This window comes from Oncorhynchus gorbuscha, linkage group LG12 (genome assembly GCF_021184085.1).
Source record: "Oncorhynchus gorbuscha isolate QuinsamMale2020 ecotype Even-year linkage group LG12, OgorEven_v1.0, whole genome shotgun sequence".
Classification (NCBI taxonomy): Eukaryota; Metazoa; Chordata; class Actinopteri; order Salmoniformes; family Salmonidae; genus Oncorhynchus; species Oncorhynchus gorbuscha.
This window is the reverse complement of record NC_060184.1, coordinates 53,735,493-53,753,017: the sequence shown is the minus strand read 5'-3', so window position 1 is coordinate 53,753,017 and position 17,525 is coordinate 53,735,493. Positions and strand designations below refer to the sequence as shown.

The 17,525-nt window shown below is 39.4% G+C and overlaps 1 protein-coding gene across 1 annotated transcript in view; it reads right to left on the bottom strand.

Moving 5' to 3' along the window:
- LOC123991124 (cadherin-12-like) overlaps positions 1-17,525 on the bottom strand; it is a 208,748-nt gene that overhangs the window by 59,675 nt on the left and 131,548 nt on the right. The window contains 3 exon segments of the mRNA XM_046292351.1: positions 2,719-2,906; positions 10,527-10,694; positions 15,801-15,920. Coding sequence (XP_046148307.1) covers positions 2,719-2,906; positions 10,527-10,694; positions 15,801-15,920 — 476 coding nt within the window.

Sequence of the window (17,525 nt, the reverse complement as noted above, 5' to 3'; positions counted from 1 at the left end):
GGCTATATTATTTAAATTATTTCAAGGTTATAGCCTACAAAGACATACATTGTGAAGCATTTGTGAGTGTGAAACAAGAGCCTGGTAGGGACATAAAGAGCTCAGCATGTAAAAAAACAAACATTTTGTTGTATTAAATGATAATATAGTCTATACATTGCCCATATAGTCTGTGACCTACTCATAATTAAATACAAATTAATTGAAAAAGGACTTATTAGTGCCTTAGAAACACGAGTTTGGCCAGTCTGTGGCTTCAGGCTCATGTGATGGTGCCTAGAGAGCCAACCAGCAGCAGAGAATATCCTATCCATACTTGCAGGGCCACTGGGGATGCTAAACATCCTTTTGGCCAGTCTTGCCAGGCTTCACCGAGAGCAAAGTCGATTTTTTATTTTTCTATGGGTAGGCCTAAAGGCAGTGGCGTGCCATGGGCCTGGGGCCTGGGGCCTGGGCCTTCAGTGAGGTCCTACACAGTCCCACCCGAATTAATCCACTTCTTATTACCATCATTATGATGCCATGACTCTAGACACTATACATTTAGACAGAAATGCAGTATAACCAGGCGTTGCGTCACCTTGAAATTTACATTTTTATTCAGAGAATTGCAGGGGAAGAGTACAATACAGTACAGTTCAACTAATAGGCAAGAACGTAGCCAAGTGCAACAGAGTTATATTAATATTCTTCTTCTATCCATTTCTGGTCCACAAACTTTGAGCTTTAAGTCCCAAAAAAATAAAATAGAGTGTGTTCACTAAACAGCGCATCGTCGCACCCAAAGCATTTTCACCGTGATGATAAAGACTTAACTACTCACTGAAAATAAAAGAAAGAAAACAAATAATTTGCAACATAGGCTATTTGCCATTTTATTATGTTAATATATAGGCTATTTAATATTAACTAAATAAAATGCGAAACATACATACACATTTAATACAAAATAAAATGCATTGTATGCCTACTCAACAAAGAATGATTATTTGAACACAAAATCCATCCAACTTTGAAAGTGGTGAACAAATCCCTTTCCCGCCTGTGACAGGCTTTGTAGCGTCGGCGTCGGGCGACCTCTCCTTACAATGTCTAACTTTTCTTGAAAAGTTCATTTTGAGGATGGGGTTATAATTATATCTAAATCAATATCTTATCCTCCTTCCACCATTCTGGGTTGAAAAAACAGCTTAGTACACAAATTAATTTGTTTATCAAATTCAGTTTCCTAGTTCTGAGATTCTGCATAGACCTGCCCATAGGACCTGCCTCTCAATATTGGTAATCCAATCAAAAGACGTGCACGCAGTACGCCTGCTAGCTGGCTGCTGTGTAACACTGGAGCCAGCCAGCAGGCGTACAATAGCCAACTCTAAAGCTGATTGGTTGACACTAAATTTTAATTTATTTCCATTCCTTTTAAGCTACAAGCGCCCGCACTGTTGATTTTGAAGGCCTGAGGGCAGATTTTAGACCCCTGGCAACACATGATGGCTGAATATGATTGGATAAAAGATCTAACATAAAGACCAGCCCTCCAAATCTCAACCTGGGGCTGGAAGCAGTGCAACCAAGAGGAAAGCTATGAAATGAAGAGTATAACTCTTACTCTGGGGAATAATTTAATACATATTTGTGGGAAATATATATATTTTTAAATTATATTCTGATGATGTTTAGGCCAGCAGAGAAGGCCTTGCTGGTCCTGACGGCCCACCATTGCCTAAAGGTTTTTAGGCAAAATAACCCATTACATTTTACATTTAAGTCATTTAGCAGACGCTCTTATCCAGAGCGACTTACAAATTGGTGCATTCACCTTATGACATCCAGTGGAACAGCCACTTTACAATAGTGCATCTAATCAAAAGCTCCTTAAACGTGGGAATGTGCCAGACCTATTGGGCAAAATATCAATTATGGCCTATTGGACATATATTATCTAATAGAACTAAAATGAACGAAACATTTAAGAGATCTGATTTTTAGTTTAAAAATACTTTGCTACTTTGACATTTAGTTATCTACCCACCTCATTCCTTTATTTTATCATGTCCATATAGTAAGTACACCATCAGGCTGTCTTTTCAGATTCCACAATGGTTATTTGGTTGTGGACACTACCTTACATCACAATCACTCTCCTGCTCCTCATTTTTGTAAGTCACCTTGATTTAGCACCTGAATGTTTTAGTTTCTTTATGAAAATATTTACCGAACTCCATGACGGTAGCTAAAGCAAGGGGCTATAGCAGCACACAAGTAGAATACAAATGCATGCTGGTGTGGGCATGCCCTGAGCTGGTGAAGTGATGCTTCAGCCTTTGGGAATCTCTCTACAAGCGCCAGTCAAATTGGGCACACTTGTGAGAGCTGCCTGAGAGTTACGTTCACTGTCAGAAGTTCCAGGTAATTGATATAGCAAGCACTATGTGACACCGTCCATACTCCCCAAATTGAGTAACCCTTGCACAGCGTGCCCCACCCTTGGGGGGACGCATCTGTTGTGACAATGATCAGCCAATCGTCAAGATAGGCCTTGTCAGGTGCTATTGTAGATGCTTGTGAGAGTGCGACTACCCATAGTATGTTGTACCAAAGTGGACTGACTGAAAGGGAACACTGAAAGGGAACATTCCACTCATTCCATTCCAGCCCATTACTATGATCATGTCCTTTGATTTAAAGTGCCATTACGTGACTGATGAAGACCCTTACCCTTTTGAGAATGAGGATTCCTTCCTGATTGTGTTCATTGGTGATGATGTCAAACATGTTGCCTCCGTCCCCCGGTACGATGTTGTACTCTACTTCCGCGTTCTTCCCAATGTCCAAATCATGAGCTTTGATCCTTCCCACAGCAGAACCCACTGCAGAGGACTCTGGGACTCTCAGGTGAAAGAAACCTTACAGACAAAAACAAACGAATAGATTGATCTAGAGTCTAGTTCATTTTCAACTTCTGCCATTGTATTGATCTTTTTTTCAGTGTGTCCCTAAATGGTTTGGAAGTGAGCAGCAGAGCAACTGCATCTGCCAATTGGCATTGTTGGCATGGTATGTTTTTGTGCAATACAGCAAGAGAAAGGGAGAGAGAGCAGCAGACATAAAAGAAAGGACAGACGACTTCACCACTGGTCTGAACCTTGGTGCTGTAACATCATTATGGAAATATCATAGTATTAGTAGAGTGGAGTGACTACCTGCCCAAGTAGCCTGTTGTAAAAGGCATATCAAAAATATCAAAAGACCAGGGGCCTCATTTATAAGACTGTGCGGAGGATTCACGTCAAATGAACAAAACAGAAAGTGCTTACGCCCAGTTTCCCTTTATAAATCACAATCAGCTCAAAATTTGGCGCACGTGAGCGAGCGTCTTGTCCCACCCTTTTAACAACCATAGTTGCCTATAAATAGTCAGGGAAACGCCCCTAATTAATAATCATCCATACTGACTGCTAGTCGACAATGACGGCAAATCCCGACAGAAAGGCTAAAAAAAATACATTTCACCCAGTGTGACATGAAAGTTCTAATAGGAGAGGTTGAAGCAAGAAAAAAGTATATTGTTTGGTGGACAGTGTGGGCATTACAAATGCCAAAAAGGCGTTAGTGGCAGCATGTGGCAGATGCTGTGAATTGTCGTGGCTGAATCAGAATTAGTTAGGTAACATTGATAAATAAAATGTTTTATTTACATAATAATGCTTATGTGAGATATTTGTCATTATGATGTTTTCTTTTGGATAATGCTGTTGGCAGTTTCATTTTCCTCTATCTTCTCCAGGGCTTAGTCACTAGGGGCCCAGAAAGGGGAGAGGTCAGGCTTGTCTTCATTTGTCAATGTATCTGTTAAACCATGTGATGTTATGAAGAATATCAGAAGGGGAGGAGGACAGAATGGAGGCTTGTCTTCTTATGGGAATGTGTCTGTAACTATTGTATGTCCCCTCTGAGGTTGCCCTTATCTTGACCTAGTAGGAGGTGTATTTGGGATGGAGGTATCTAGAATTGACAATTGATATATGCCATTGGATAAGGTAATGTTTTGGTCCTAAGTAGTACCAAGAACTAGATTTGAATCTCGTCTAAGAGAGCAAACTGAACAATCATTTATAGCTAATGCTGTCTAGCTATGGGATACTCCTCTTTCAAGTAAAAGGTTCTTTGTGTAATGTTCCTAAGATCTGTTATTCGTCATGTGAGTTGAGAGGGTGTGTCTTGGCTATAAATGATACTCAGAATTGTTTTGTAAGCACTCTCAGAGAATTAACTTATAAACGCTGAATTGATCTGAGAGTCACAGGGCTATGGTGAAGCTCATATATAATTAAAGATGGACTTTATAATATAACTCTGACTTGTGTGTGGTTTGCTCTCTCAATTTTTAGTAATACAGGTAATTACCACGACATTTGGCATCACGAACCGGATGTGAATCTTCACTCGGTGACCGTTCCTGACGATCTAGGTAAATAAATCGTGCACGAGGGATCCCTCAAACTTTGGATCTCAGGGAAACCACACTTCGGGAACAAAGCAGATGGACCAACCTTTGATCTGAGAGGCAGCGAGCCGAGTGGATACCACATCTCGAACTGAGGTTTTTTTTAAAGAAAGAGGTGAGCGAACCACACACACTTGAAGTCGAGTTTTTAAATATGCCTCTGTTACGTTGTGGCGAAATCTGCTCGGAGCCTTCACCGTGTGCTGCCACTTTAAGAGCGCATGAGCAGTAAGGAAGGAGGAAATAAAGAGAGCTTGTTCAGCTGTTTGGGGAGGAACTCTTGGGTGGCGCGACAGTTTGATTGTGTGTGCTGTGCTGCAGAAGTTTTGTTTGTTTTCAGCGTTTGTAGTTTATAAAGTATTTAACTCAATCATCGGTGTGATCACTTTAGATCGTGGTTGTTTTTGTTTGGGACCGCGCCCGTTATGGATCGCATGGATTAGTAGCAACATTGTTGCGAAGCTTTAACAAACAAACCAACAAACCATCGGACAGTCAGACACCGGCAGGCCTGAAGACCACAGCTAAGATTGATCTTTTTCTCTCTCTTTCTCTTCGCTCTCATTCCAGTGCTTTACCCTGCAACAGACTCTCTATTTGTTAAATGCACTGCCCATTTGAAATTCATTAGAGCTGGACTATTATTTCCCTGCCAGAATTATTTGGATGGACATTTTAGTAGGTTACTTGCAAGTTGTATATTATGTGAACTGTATTGAGGTGGGATGTACTAATGACATGTGGCCGAGAAGACTGTGGACATTTTTAAGGCCTTTGTTGTGTCGATGAACACCCCCCACATTCATACCCTCTGCACTCATCCACTAGAAAATAATACAGATTATTGCAAATCCTATGTTGATGACTGGGTTCGTTCTTGTATGAAGTTGCTGTTGAATTGCTCTGCCATTATTAGTATTAGTATTATTGTATGAGGTATTCTTGTTGGGGTTACCCCTGTGCTGTGATGTGGGTTTTATATGGTGTGTATTCTTTTTTCTCTCCACTGGCTATCTGGTAAACAGGCTACACTCTAGGCAGTCTCTTCTCCTGATGTGTGTGGGTCTGGTAGTGGTACTCTCTCTATTCTACTCTTTTCCTTTCGGCAGGGTTAATACCTGCCTGGCGCCCGAACAAAATCTTTCTTTACCCCTCTCTTAAGAAATACCGCTACAACGTATACTCTGAGTGTGAATTCCTTTGTAAGGAGGGCACCTTGGAGGCGTAAGCAAGGCTGAGTCAGAGGAGAGTAATCTGAGAGTTTGTGGACTCAAAGATACTCTGCCACTGTCCGGTTCCGGGCGACCACGAGCCGTCCCGGTAGTGAATTGATCACAGTGGGGATTGGTGCGGTCTGTGGGGGTGAGGGGCCAGGATGATTGTGTGTTCTGTGTGAAACATGGTACTTGGTGAAGCCCTATTGGAAGAAGGACCTCATTCTATGTGTCTGTGTGACTGTCTAAGTGACTCTCAGAGGTGGTGAATTCCACCTCTGAGATTTATTTTAAATGTGCTAGCCAGGTATGCCCTGTGTTACTCTGTGTGAGTATTTTGTCATGGGATCATCAGGTAATATTTGTAGGAGCGTTCTGTGTGAGCGGGGTAGGTGGACTCTGTGTGGGTAACCTTTCAAGAATTTTCTGAGGTTCTGGGTGAACATCTGACCAATCCTGTGTGGGTGATCCTTAAAGTTCTGTGTGAGTACCTAAGATTTTCTTATGTTTTATATGGATTCTGTGAATATTTGAAATTGTGATAAATTGTATGTGTGTATAATCAATTACTAGAGATTTTATAAAGTAATGCTGAGAATATAATTACATACAATTTAAACCACCCATTCGTAGATGTACGTAGGTTTTGAGTTGGTATATTTAATGGATAATTTGATAAAGATGAGGTTTTAAGCACTATTAAACTAGTCTACAAAACCTGGGAAATTGAGCTCTAGAAACTGATTAGAGTGTGTCCATATTTGATTATCTTACCCTAACGATGGAACTATAAAATGCTTTTTGGATTATCTCCGTCTGGGTACAACATTTGAAATAAAACTGCCCTTAAAGTCTGAAAATGTTAAATTTTTTCTTCCCAGTATGAGAGGAGTTGCGGGATATATTGAATAAACTGTTTTCCATAAATTAGAGTGAATTAAGAGGGAATCTCGATGTCATTTATAATGTCGTACAAAGCCTAAGGTTTCCATCAAATTAATTATCATTGCATGATTAATGTGATGTAGTAAAGTAATTGAAATACGTTGCATGACTAAACATACATTTTATTAAAAGGAGCAAGATTTTGAGAATCACAGCCGAAGTAACGCTTGGACCTTTAAATAAGAGCTATTTTTGGGGGAATTGTCTCGATAGTGACGTGTCTTGATTTTACGAATATGGACAATTGTAAAGTGGGTTTATTTGTGGAGAATCCTAGTCATTCACATAGTGTTGGTGGTATAGTGGTGAGCATAGGTGCCTTCCAAGCTGGATGCTCGGGTTTGGTTCCCAGCCAATGCTCTGACTAAATTCTGAGTTTTTGATTGTAATTCAACTATTTGTATGTTTTGCCTGGAAAGTTATGGTCACTAGTGTTTGTATAAGATATAAACTGAACGTTTAATAGCTTGTTTGGTTCAAGTCGAAAGAAGGGATACATGTAACTTTTTAATAGATTGTTTAGGTTAAATTGATAGACTAATTCATTCAAAATAATAGCGAAACAAATTTTGATAAAAGACGGTGTCTGTTCACTAAATGATCAGCTGGAATAATGTATTGAGAATTGAGTCGTATTTAAATGACTGTATCATAGAGTAGACAGTTGCCTAAATTTAAGAAATTCTAAATAAAAGCGGAGAAATAATGGCGATAGAGTGGTGCCCACCAAAATGTTTTTTCATTCTTATAGATTGATTGACACATGTTATAATTTTGGCGCTGTGTGTGTAATTTTTATAGTTTTGGACATTTTCGTAAGTGGGAAGAGGAAAGAGAAGAAAAAGTTGTAAAGTTTGGTTGAAGGTGAAACGTTGAAATGAGAGGGGTTATATTTTTGCCCACTGGGGGAAAAAGATATAGGAGAGATAAGCTGAAAGTGATTCAGGTGTGAGTAAGGAAACATTGTGATAATGTATTCTGATGGTTATTGATTCTTGGTTTGATTGTTTAGGTAACACCAGTGAATTTGAGCAAGAAAGTTCATGTAGTCTAACATTGTAATCTGTTTCCATTACACTGAACAATGTCAGATCATTAAAGTTGATTGCAGTTTGAGTAGTTTTTATTTTTACAGGGACAGTGCATCATTAATCACAGTTGTGTGTGTCTAATGGCAGAGTTTTTCAGACATGGGAAGCTCTCACACTGAAAGCAGATTGACTAAAGGTACTTTCCTTTGTGAGGATTTATGTCTATGCTCTATAACCCACTACCATATCACGTAAGATTGAATTGTTTGAACAGTAGCTGTCTGTCTGTCTGTCTGTCTGTCTGTCTGTCTGTCTGTCTGTCTGTCTGTCTGTCTGTCTGTCTGTCTGTCTGTCTGTCTGTCTGTCTGTCTGTCTGTCTGTCTGTCTGTCTGTCTGTCTGTCTGTCTGTCTGTCTGTCTGTCTGTCTGTCTGTCTGTCTGTCTGTCTGTCTGTCTGTCTGTCTGTCTGTCTGTCTGTCTGTCTGTCTGTCTGTCTGTCTGTCTGTCTGTCTGTCTGTCTGTCTGTGTGTGTGTGTGTGTGTGTGTCAAGGACTGAGCAACATGCTGAGACTGCTGCATGTTGCAAAACTGTAGATAACAGCCCAGCAGATGCTTTGTCCCTGTGTTTGTATGTGACAATGTTTAGCAACACGGTGTGACTTGCTGTATCTTACAAAGTTGTGGTTAATCAGGTACAGGGAGGGGAGGCTCATCACAAGATTTGATTGAATTAGAAAATACTGAATAACACAATAACATAAAACAGGAACTGAGTAGTTGCAGTAACTAGGGTGTGATACCAGAACAGTGAGAATCTATACATCGACAGAGGGCGGACTCCAAGAAGCGCCAAGAGGCGGGGACCAGCCTGAGCGCCTGCGATAGGCTGAGCAAGTCTTAACCACGCCCAGCCTCTACTGTGATAGGCCAACAGACGGGTTGGAACTATGTCTATCACAGTATATGAACAGCTGTTTTCTTACATCCTGTCAGTACGGTGCAAGATGCTCCGTATGATCCAGGTATGTAATTAGTATTCCCTCGTTTGAAAAGAGTAAATCAAATGTATTAGAGTTTAAGCATTTATTTACATAAACAATTGTGACATTTACGATTGTTTTTAGTCGCTGCGTGTTCCACTGAGGTCGGTGGTGCTGCAGCTGAGTAGGAGCTGAGTGCGTCCAGCCCCAGCATCTCCACAGCACCTTATGCGTCACAACCCTCCAGCAGCCGTGTCCTCACAGATGCAGTCCTGCAAACGCAGAGCAACACCATCAACGCTATTAACGAGGTTGCCAAGGAGTTGAAGTGTGACAGGCACGGCTTGGTTTCTGCAGGTGCTTCTCTGTAAAGCTGGGCACACTACAGCACAGAGATCCAAGAGAACCACTCTTGGTAATCGGAACCGGCTCATAAGCAACTAATCGTCATTGGCAAGTAAATCTTGCTTGTCTCTGAGAATTCGCTCTCTCCGAATTCTTCCATTCGCCAAATCTTCCAACAGTGCCAAAGCAGCCATTGTGCATCATTACGCATTGTAATTGCATGCCTTTTTATACGCACCCATTTGATTGTCAAAGCTACCCAATTACGCAACACCTTCAGGTGTGGTAATTACCCTGATTGTAACTGACAATGACTGGGTCATGATCACATTGACAGTTCTGCGCAACAAACGTGATAACGACATGTGCACTCGTATCTGCCTGCCTGGGGTATCGAAAATGACATCAGTTTAAATGTAATTTGTCCTACTATTCACCTTATTATTTATGAGAATACATTTCATAACATGCAAGTATTGTTTAATAATTACAGAGCCAATTAAATATGATTCTCAATTAAACTGGACAACATATTTTAGTTTATTTTGTTGCAAACCATATTTCGATTTGTATTTATTACCCTAAATCATGTTTTTTTTGTGTGCACTCCAGGGAACTCTTCATATATAATACGTGAGAGGTAATATTTTGATTTATTTCACACAATGGTTTCAATTTCAAAGTGTTTCATCCTTCCGCCATCGGAGTCGCAGTTTTTCATTACTCCAGTTTATGTGCATAAGTATGCGTCAAAGTGTCCGTGGAGGACCGCATATTCTCCTGTCAAGTTAGTTTTTTTATAAATCCCAAAGTTTGCTTAGAAAGTGGCATCGTTTTCTTGTGCCTACGCAACGTTTATAAATGAGGCCCCAGAGCAGAATACTCAGTCACAATTGCATGTTTGTAGTATTCCATTAACCTTTCATATTCAGTTACAGGGTTTTGGAGAGTGATCTTAAATATATGTATAAAGGCAATATTCATAAATATGCATATTCACAGTTGTTGCATTGATGTTTTTCAAATATGCTGACTTTCATAAATCAATAAATGAATGAAAAGCAAAATCTTACACAATTACACAATCTGTATGTTTGGCCTGCCTCCTGTATCTTACGTTTTGCACTGATTAACTATTCCATTGAATTTATTTGTTTGCTGGCTTAAAGTAAATAATTCCAACATTTTTTATTACAGGCATCAGCTCCCACTGAGTTGAACAACACTGCAAGTGAAAACTAATGGATTAATGGAAGGTAAATACCTAAGTCTGTTCACGTGGTAAGGTACTAATCTACAAGTAAATCATATATAATATGTAAGACATGGAAAGAACATAGATATCTGCCCAGTGGGAATCAGCATTATAAGCAATTATACAATAAAAAAGTGAACCAGGAATATTAAAATCAATATTATCAACATGGTTTTTTAACAGATGTCTACATGGAACTTTAAAGTAAACTTCATACACAGAACAGCACCCCCCTCCCTCCTTCACTTACTTTTGGAAAACCTTGGTGGGTTGTCATTGACGTCACTGAGGGTGATGTTGATGGTAGTGGTCCCAGCCAGACCTCCCAGCTGACCTCCCATATCCTTGGCCTGGATAAGTACCTGGTACTGCTCCTTCACCTCGCGGTCCATGTTCGGCAAGGCCGTCCTTATTATACCTAATGGCAACATGATATCTTTAGAACACGTCAAAATGACATCTGACATCTAGGCGCTATTATGATCATAAGTTGTGCAGTCCAAATAGAAGATAGCTGGAAGCAAGATAATAGAGACGGGACAAGGTGAGGGTTAACATTTACATTTACATTTAAGTCATTTAGCATGTGTTCTGAAGGATGACTGATGGTTGCTGTATGATAGTTGAGTCAAGCTAAATAAGTTTGTTACCCTGCCGCCTTAAAATGTTAAGTCAAGTCCAATCTAAAGTTATTTCAACCTAGTAAAGTGAGTAAAACTGACACATTTGGATGTAATTACTTGTTGAGTGAACTTGATATTTTTAGTCAAAAGTAACATTCTTGTAAAGTTCTTACTATGAGCACACTTGAGACTCAACCTTATCTGGGATTTGACCTCAGAAATATTTGGTTGAAAATGAACTTCTACCCCACCAGGTCTTTGTCCAATTATCTGACCACGACAACATATACCAGTGCTCTGGGACACTTGACGTGAAGTTTGCATAAACTCTTTGGATTTGAACTTTCAATCTCATGGTCAGGAGTGCATTGATGTTTCTGCAGTGCCACCAGGTACATATTTGTTACTGCAAACATGTTTCCACTCACTCGCAAAATCAGAGAAGGATTAGGGTACAGTGTTGTTCATCTGAGGCCAATATCTGTCATACCTACAGATTTGGTACCGAGCAGAACCATGCAAGGTCATATGTGTATCTCTAAAGGTACCTTATGTTTAAATTTGACCTTTTTGTACACCAGGGAACAACACTGTATCCTAACTGTACCCTTTTTTAGAGAGTGTGTGGATATACAGTATGTACTTGGTAATAAATATGTACCTGGATGCACTGCAGAAACATTTATGCACTCGCGACCAAGAGGTTTCAAGTTAAAATCTCCAGGGAGATTATGCAAATTTTTACATCAATTGTCCCTGAGCACTGCTATTTTTAAGGCGGTGTTGTCAGATAATCGGACAAGTATTCACTTTATTCTGAGCATATTTTAGCAAAGTGCAGAAATATATTATTGACAATAAATCTGTCAGGCCAATCTCTGTCAGCTCCACAGACCTGGTGGTATTCTAGTTGCTGGCAACCAGAAGAATAGAGGTTAAAATCCCAGGAGGTTGTTAATTCAATTCCCATGATGTTGAGTGTAAAATGTACTCACAGTATAGAATTTTACAAGATTTTACTGTAATGTGTATCCGGTACAATTACAATAACTGCCTGTTGAGTCCTACCATCCCTGCTGTCATTTTACAGCAATAACAACTTAATTTGACAGTAAAAATACAGTATGTTTTTGTAAACGTATTTTTGAAAATACAGTTTAACTGTAAAAATACAATAGTAGTTGCATATTCGCTGTATTTTCACCGAAACTATGTAGATGGTGAAGTACTTTAAAATTATAAATTATTTTTAACAGTGTGTGCCGTAAGCACATCTGAAATACCCTATAATAATAACTGTAATTGCAAGTGAAGCATATTAAGATAATTTACAGGACGGTCCAAAAAGTAACCAAGTACATTGCGATTGACAGCAAATACACAGCAAAACAGTAATACAGTACCATACAACTATCCGTATCATAAAATCTATAGCAATTGCTAACAGTGTAGCTTTGTCAGCACAACAGAAAACAAACAGCTGAAGCACATTGATTTGTCTAAAAGTGTGAAGTTTACGCAACAAGTCATTGAAGGTTGTAGGATAACACACATTTTTGTTGAAAAATATTTTTACACAATTAACAATTTCCATATTTTTCAGTTGAGTTGACTTTGGAAAATGAGCTGAAACAACTAAAAGGCAACATTACGTTTTACAGTGTAGCAGCCCCATTAGAAAGAGCCTATACTTAGAGGTGCCTGAAGTCAAGGCTATGATGTATAGAAATAGAGGTAATTTCACCAAGTGGAGACACTTGGCTTTATAATGATTCACCAGAGGGTCTGGGGGACCTTGACATCAGAGGAAATATAGCCAAGTAATGGCCAGGTCAGCTAGGAGGATGTCAGCGTGATAGAAGGGATAGAAATGTGGCAAGATGTACATTTCCTATTCTCTTATTCCCCCATTCGTAATATGAATAGGATGGATTTCACATTTGATCCACAAATCCTGTCTTCTGCGAGTGCAACAAAGGATGTTGTTTTTTGACATTCTTCTCATCTTTTTTGAATGCCGGCTCTAACAGGGCGGGATGATGCTGTGAAGTGCATGGTGATTAAGGCATGTGATTCCCTCCCCCACTTTCCCCTTTCTTTTTTTCTCTCTCTCCTGCTTGTTTGTTCAGCTGCGTTGATGTATGTAGTGGCAGGCTCAGCGTGGGAAACATTTGTTTTAACAGTTGGATTTTTTCACCATCAGGTTTGAAATACAGTCACAGTGTGTGTTCTGTATATTCTCCAGGGAGGAAAGGCATAATCTGCGATAGATTCTCCCCATTCCCTTTCTCCCTCTGATATCGCGTTGGAAATGGTTATCACGTTTTCCTTTTTTTTCTCCCTCCCTTTTCTGTGACATACATTCATTTTCTTTCACTTGCTTTCAAAAGACATAATACAAATCTAAATTATAACACAGACAATTAGACTTTTGAACACACTTGATAAGAAGTAGAAACTGTATCAACCATTAGGCTACATCAAATACATACTGTAAGAGGGTTGTAGGGTTCTCGACAGTTAGCTGTCTATTATAAGATTGATGTTCCACTACCATTACTTCTGCAGTCAGTACCACTAGCACTACCACTCCTACTATTTCACACAAAAAATACTTTAAGACAAGCAAGCAAACACATTTTCTGTAAGAAATGTCCTTTTCTAGTTGAATATACATTTTTACAGAGGACAAAGTAATGTGCATTGCACGCATATTGAATTTAAGGTCCTTCAGAAAGTATTCACACACTTTACATTTTTCGCTCCACGTGTTGTTGTGTTACAAAGTAGGCTTAAAATTGATTTAATTGTAATTGTTTTGTCAACGATCTATACAAAAAAAGTTTGCTTAAATTTTAAACTCTACCAATAGTTGTGTCACTACTGTATATCTGTTAAATAGCAAATGTGCCTACTCTGGTCTTGGCACGTGTGCTCCAGCCAACAGCTCGCAGATACAGTGTGGGTAGGCTGTGCACTGCAGCCTGGTCTCAGAGCATTTCACATTATTCCATATGTAAATCTGGGACACTTCCTTTAGTATGATATGTTACATTTCACATGGTATATATTAATCTATGGATGTCCATCACCTATTTTGTATGATTATATGTTATCAATTTGCAAATCGTACAGTTATGTTCCGAATTCTAGCTAGGTGGGTAATGAATTTCCTCCTCTTCTTCGAAGAGGAGAGGCGAAACGGATCAGATGACCAATACGCGGCGTGGTAATTGTCCATGGTTCTTTTTAATACGTTAAGGTACACATGAACAACTGACTACAAAAAACAAGAAATGTGAAAACTCAAAACAGTCCTATCTGGTGCAAAGACAGAGACAGGAACAATCACCCACAAACATACAGTGAAACCCAGGCTACCTAAGTATGATTCTCAATCAGAGACAACTAATGACACCTGTCTCTGATTGAGAACCATACTAGGCCGAAACATAGAAATACCCAAATCATAGAAAAACAAACATAGACTGCCCACCCAACTCACGCCCTGACCATACTAACTAAATACAAAACACAGGAAATAAAGGTCAGAACGTGACATAGGTGGCTAATATTAGCTAGCTGGCTAACATGAACAAGGCTAGGGGTTATGGTTAGGGGTTAAGGTTATGGTCAAGTTTAGGAGTTAGGTTAAAGGGTTAAGGTTAGGGTTAGCTAAAATTATTAATGTTAGGATTAGGAGAAGGGTTAGCTAACATGCTAAGTAGTTCAAAGTAGCTAAAAAGTAGCAAGTAGTTGAAAAGTTGCTAATTAGCTAACATGCTAAAGTAGTCCATGATAAGATTGGAACTTGCAACCTCTGGGTTGCTAGATATTCGGCTTATACATCCACCCACCCGCATTAAGTAACCATACTAAATGTAACATATCGTACTAAATTGAGTGTCCAGGATTTATATTTACTATGTTACCTCTACTTTACGAGACCAGGTTGGCTGCAGATAGGCTAGTGTGCATGATGAGATTATTATGGATAAGAGCGAGAATATTTTGGGGGGCCAAATGGCAGTCAAGCATCAATCATCATGTCACCAGAATAAGACCCTCAGTATTTATTGGAAAGGAGCATCAAGATCACTATGCACTTTCACCACCATGTGAAGTTCATCGTAACTTATTTAATCTGTAACCTAATAAACGGCATTGTTTCATAGTGGGAGGACCATACACCATATCATCGCGTGACTACAAGTTTACTTCGATATGATGGTTATCATATCAATAATGGAGCATAAAGGCGGTTCAACCTCCATTTCACACATTAATTTTACAGATACAAAAAGATCCCACCATGTCAAACGAACAGATTAACTGTTGACATTTATAAAGTTTGTGACTTTAAAAACTGTGGATGGAAAAGTGGTCCACCATAAAGGAACTTAAAGGAACTTTAGCTTGCCACTGTTTCTAATCCATTGCCCTGGCCAGCTACAATGTAATCAAATCAAGATATCTCACTCATTTGTTTAATCGGATCAATAATGTATAATTAAATTCAAGAAAACACTTTGTCAATACTAATCTTCAGAGTTAGAATATACGCCCACCTATTCGATTATTACAGCATTTGGAAACTCGTTCTTTTTTTGTAAACTCATTCTTCTTTTTTTTGTCAGATAATTACCATGCCTTTTTGTCATTTCAAACAAAGCTGGATAATAGTTAACACCATCCCAAACAAAACAGCATTCAACATCGACCAACATATGGGTCCTACGTGGCTCAGTTGGAGCATGGTGCTTCCCAGGACCACATGTACATAAAAACGGTAAGTTTCTTTGGATAGAAGTGTACTTTAAATGCCATATACAATTATGTAAAGAGTAACCACAAGTACCAAATTAGACCCATTTCTGACTGACGTTGCCCATCTTATTTACCTGTCTTGGGATCAACAGAGAAGTATGGCTGGCCATGGAGGATGCTGTAGACCACCCTGGCACTGTTTCCGTAGGTAGGGTCATCTGCATCTGTGGCTGTCACCTGCATCACATATGTCCCTGTAAAACATACACACTCATTTATAACATTCAGATGGGGTCATTTTTTATGGCATAGTTTTCATCCAGTTTAGTAGCTTGTGCCACCACGTATGCCTCCCAAACGGCACTCTTATTCCCTATAAAGTGCACTATTTTTGAGCAGGGCTCAGGTCAAAAGTAGTTCACTATTTAGCGAATAGGGACCATTTAGGACAGAGTCACTTAGACTAAAGTGTGAAGAGGATATGATAGAAGATGAGTGTGGAACATTGGAACGTTGAATTATTAACTTTGTGAAATATACATTTGCAGCTAAGTGGATGCTTAGCCGAAACATACATCAGGGGTAAAATGGCTGCTCAGACACTCATTCATTAGACATTGCCTCCATTATGGAAACAAAGAGCCATGCACAGCAGGAATAGGAAACAGGATGGCAGCCATCCAAACTTCCTGCTGTACCAGGAACAGAGTAATTACTTGTTATAGAAGTATGGGCTCATCCTCTGTAATTACTGAAGCTTCAATCTAAAACACCAATTTCAATTATCCACCGTCTCCACAGAAGCATGTAAACCTACCAACAAATCCAATTATTGTATCTATAAGCTCAATAAAACCACGCCTGTGGCCAAATGAGATTTCTCTGTTTTATTCCATATGTACAGGCTGGGACTGTCTGCTGGTGGACATCCAAGAGAAGCTACATGCACAAATGGCCATTGACACATGCTAATCTTTTAGTTGGCTGTAACAAGCCTTTATTAAACAGGCTTTGTGCTGTGAGCAGATGGTAACAATTGTATTAAAACATTAGGTGAGAGAGATTAAACCCTGCACCACACATCCGGGTAGAATGAAGCTGAGATGCTCTACACGCTCTATTACTAATATGCCAATGCTATTGGTTAAACACTCATTTACAACTAGGCAGTTTGTGCTGGTTTATCAGCATGTGCTGTATTCATGTTTTTGTTTGTGCGTTTTAGTGATGCAATCCTTTAAGAAACAGCTCTATTTCCATAAAGCCTTCAAATACGAGTGATTGGTTTAAAATGTATTAATAATAGCTAAACAAAGCTATGCACCACTTTTTAACTTGGCTCATTCCAGTTCCTTATTAATATTCTTTGAAAATAAAACTACAGTTTTAATTGGTGTTTTGAATCCACACCCATTTCCCTAAGGAAGGCCTATCAGTTCCATTAATTTCATTCATGTAATTAGCAGTGATTCCTATTTTTCTCAGGCACACACTCCATAAACACCCTATTGAACCATTTATCACACACACTGCAGACAGTGTTGCCAGGGAGATCCGCAATTGGCTACATGATTTGTCACTGGAAGTCGCTAGATCAAGGGGTGACAGGGTAGCCTAGTGGTTAGAGCATTGGACTAGGAACCGGTAGGTTACAAGTTCAAACCCCTGAGCTGACAAGGTACTAATCTGTTGTTCTTCCCCTAAACAGGCAGTTATCCACTGTTCCTAGGCTGTCATTGAAAATAAGAATGACTTTCCTGGTTTAATAAATAAAAAGAAATCATGTGTTGCTGCAATGAAGGCACAGCTGCTGTCCCAAAAAATAGTGTCTTCCCCCCTCTCCATCTGCTTGTAATGTA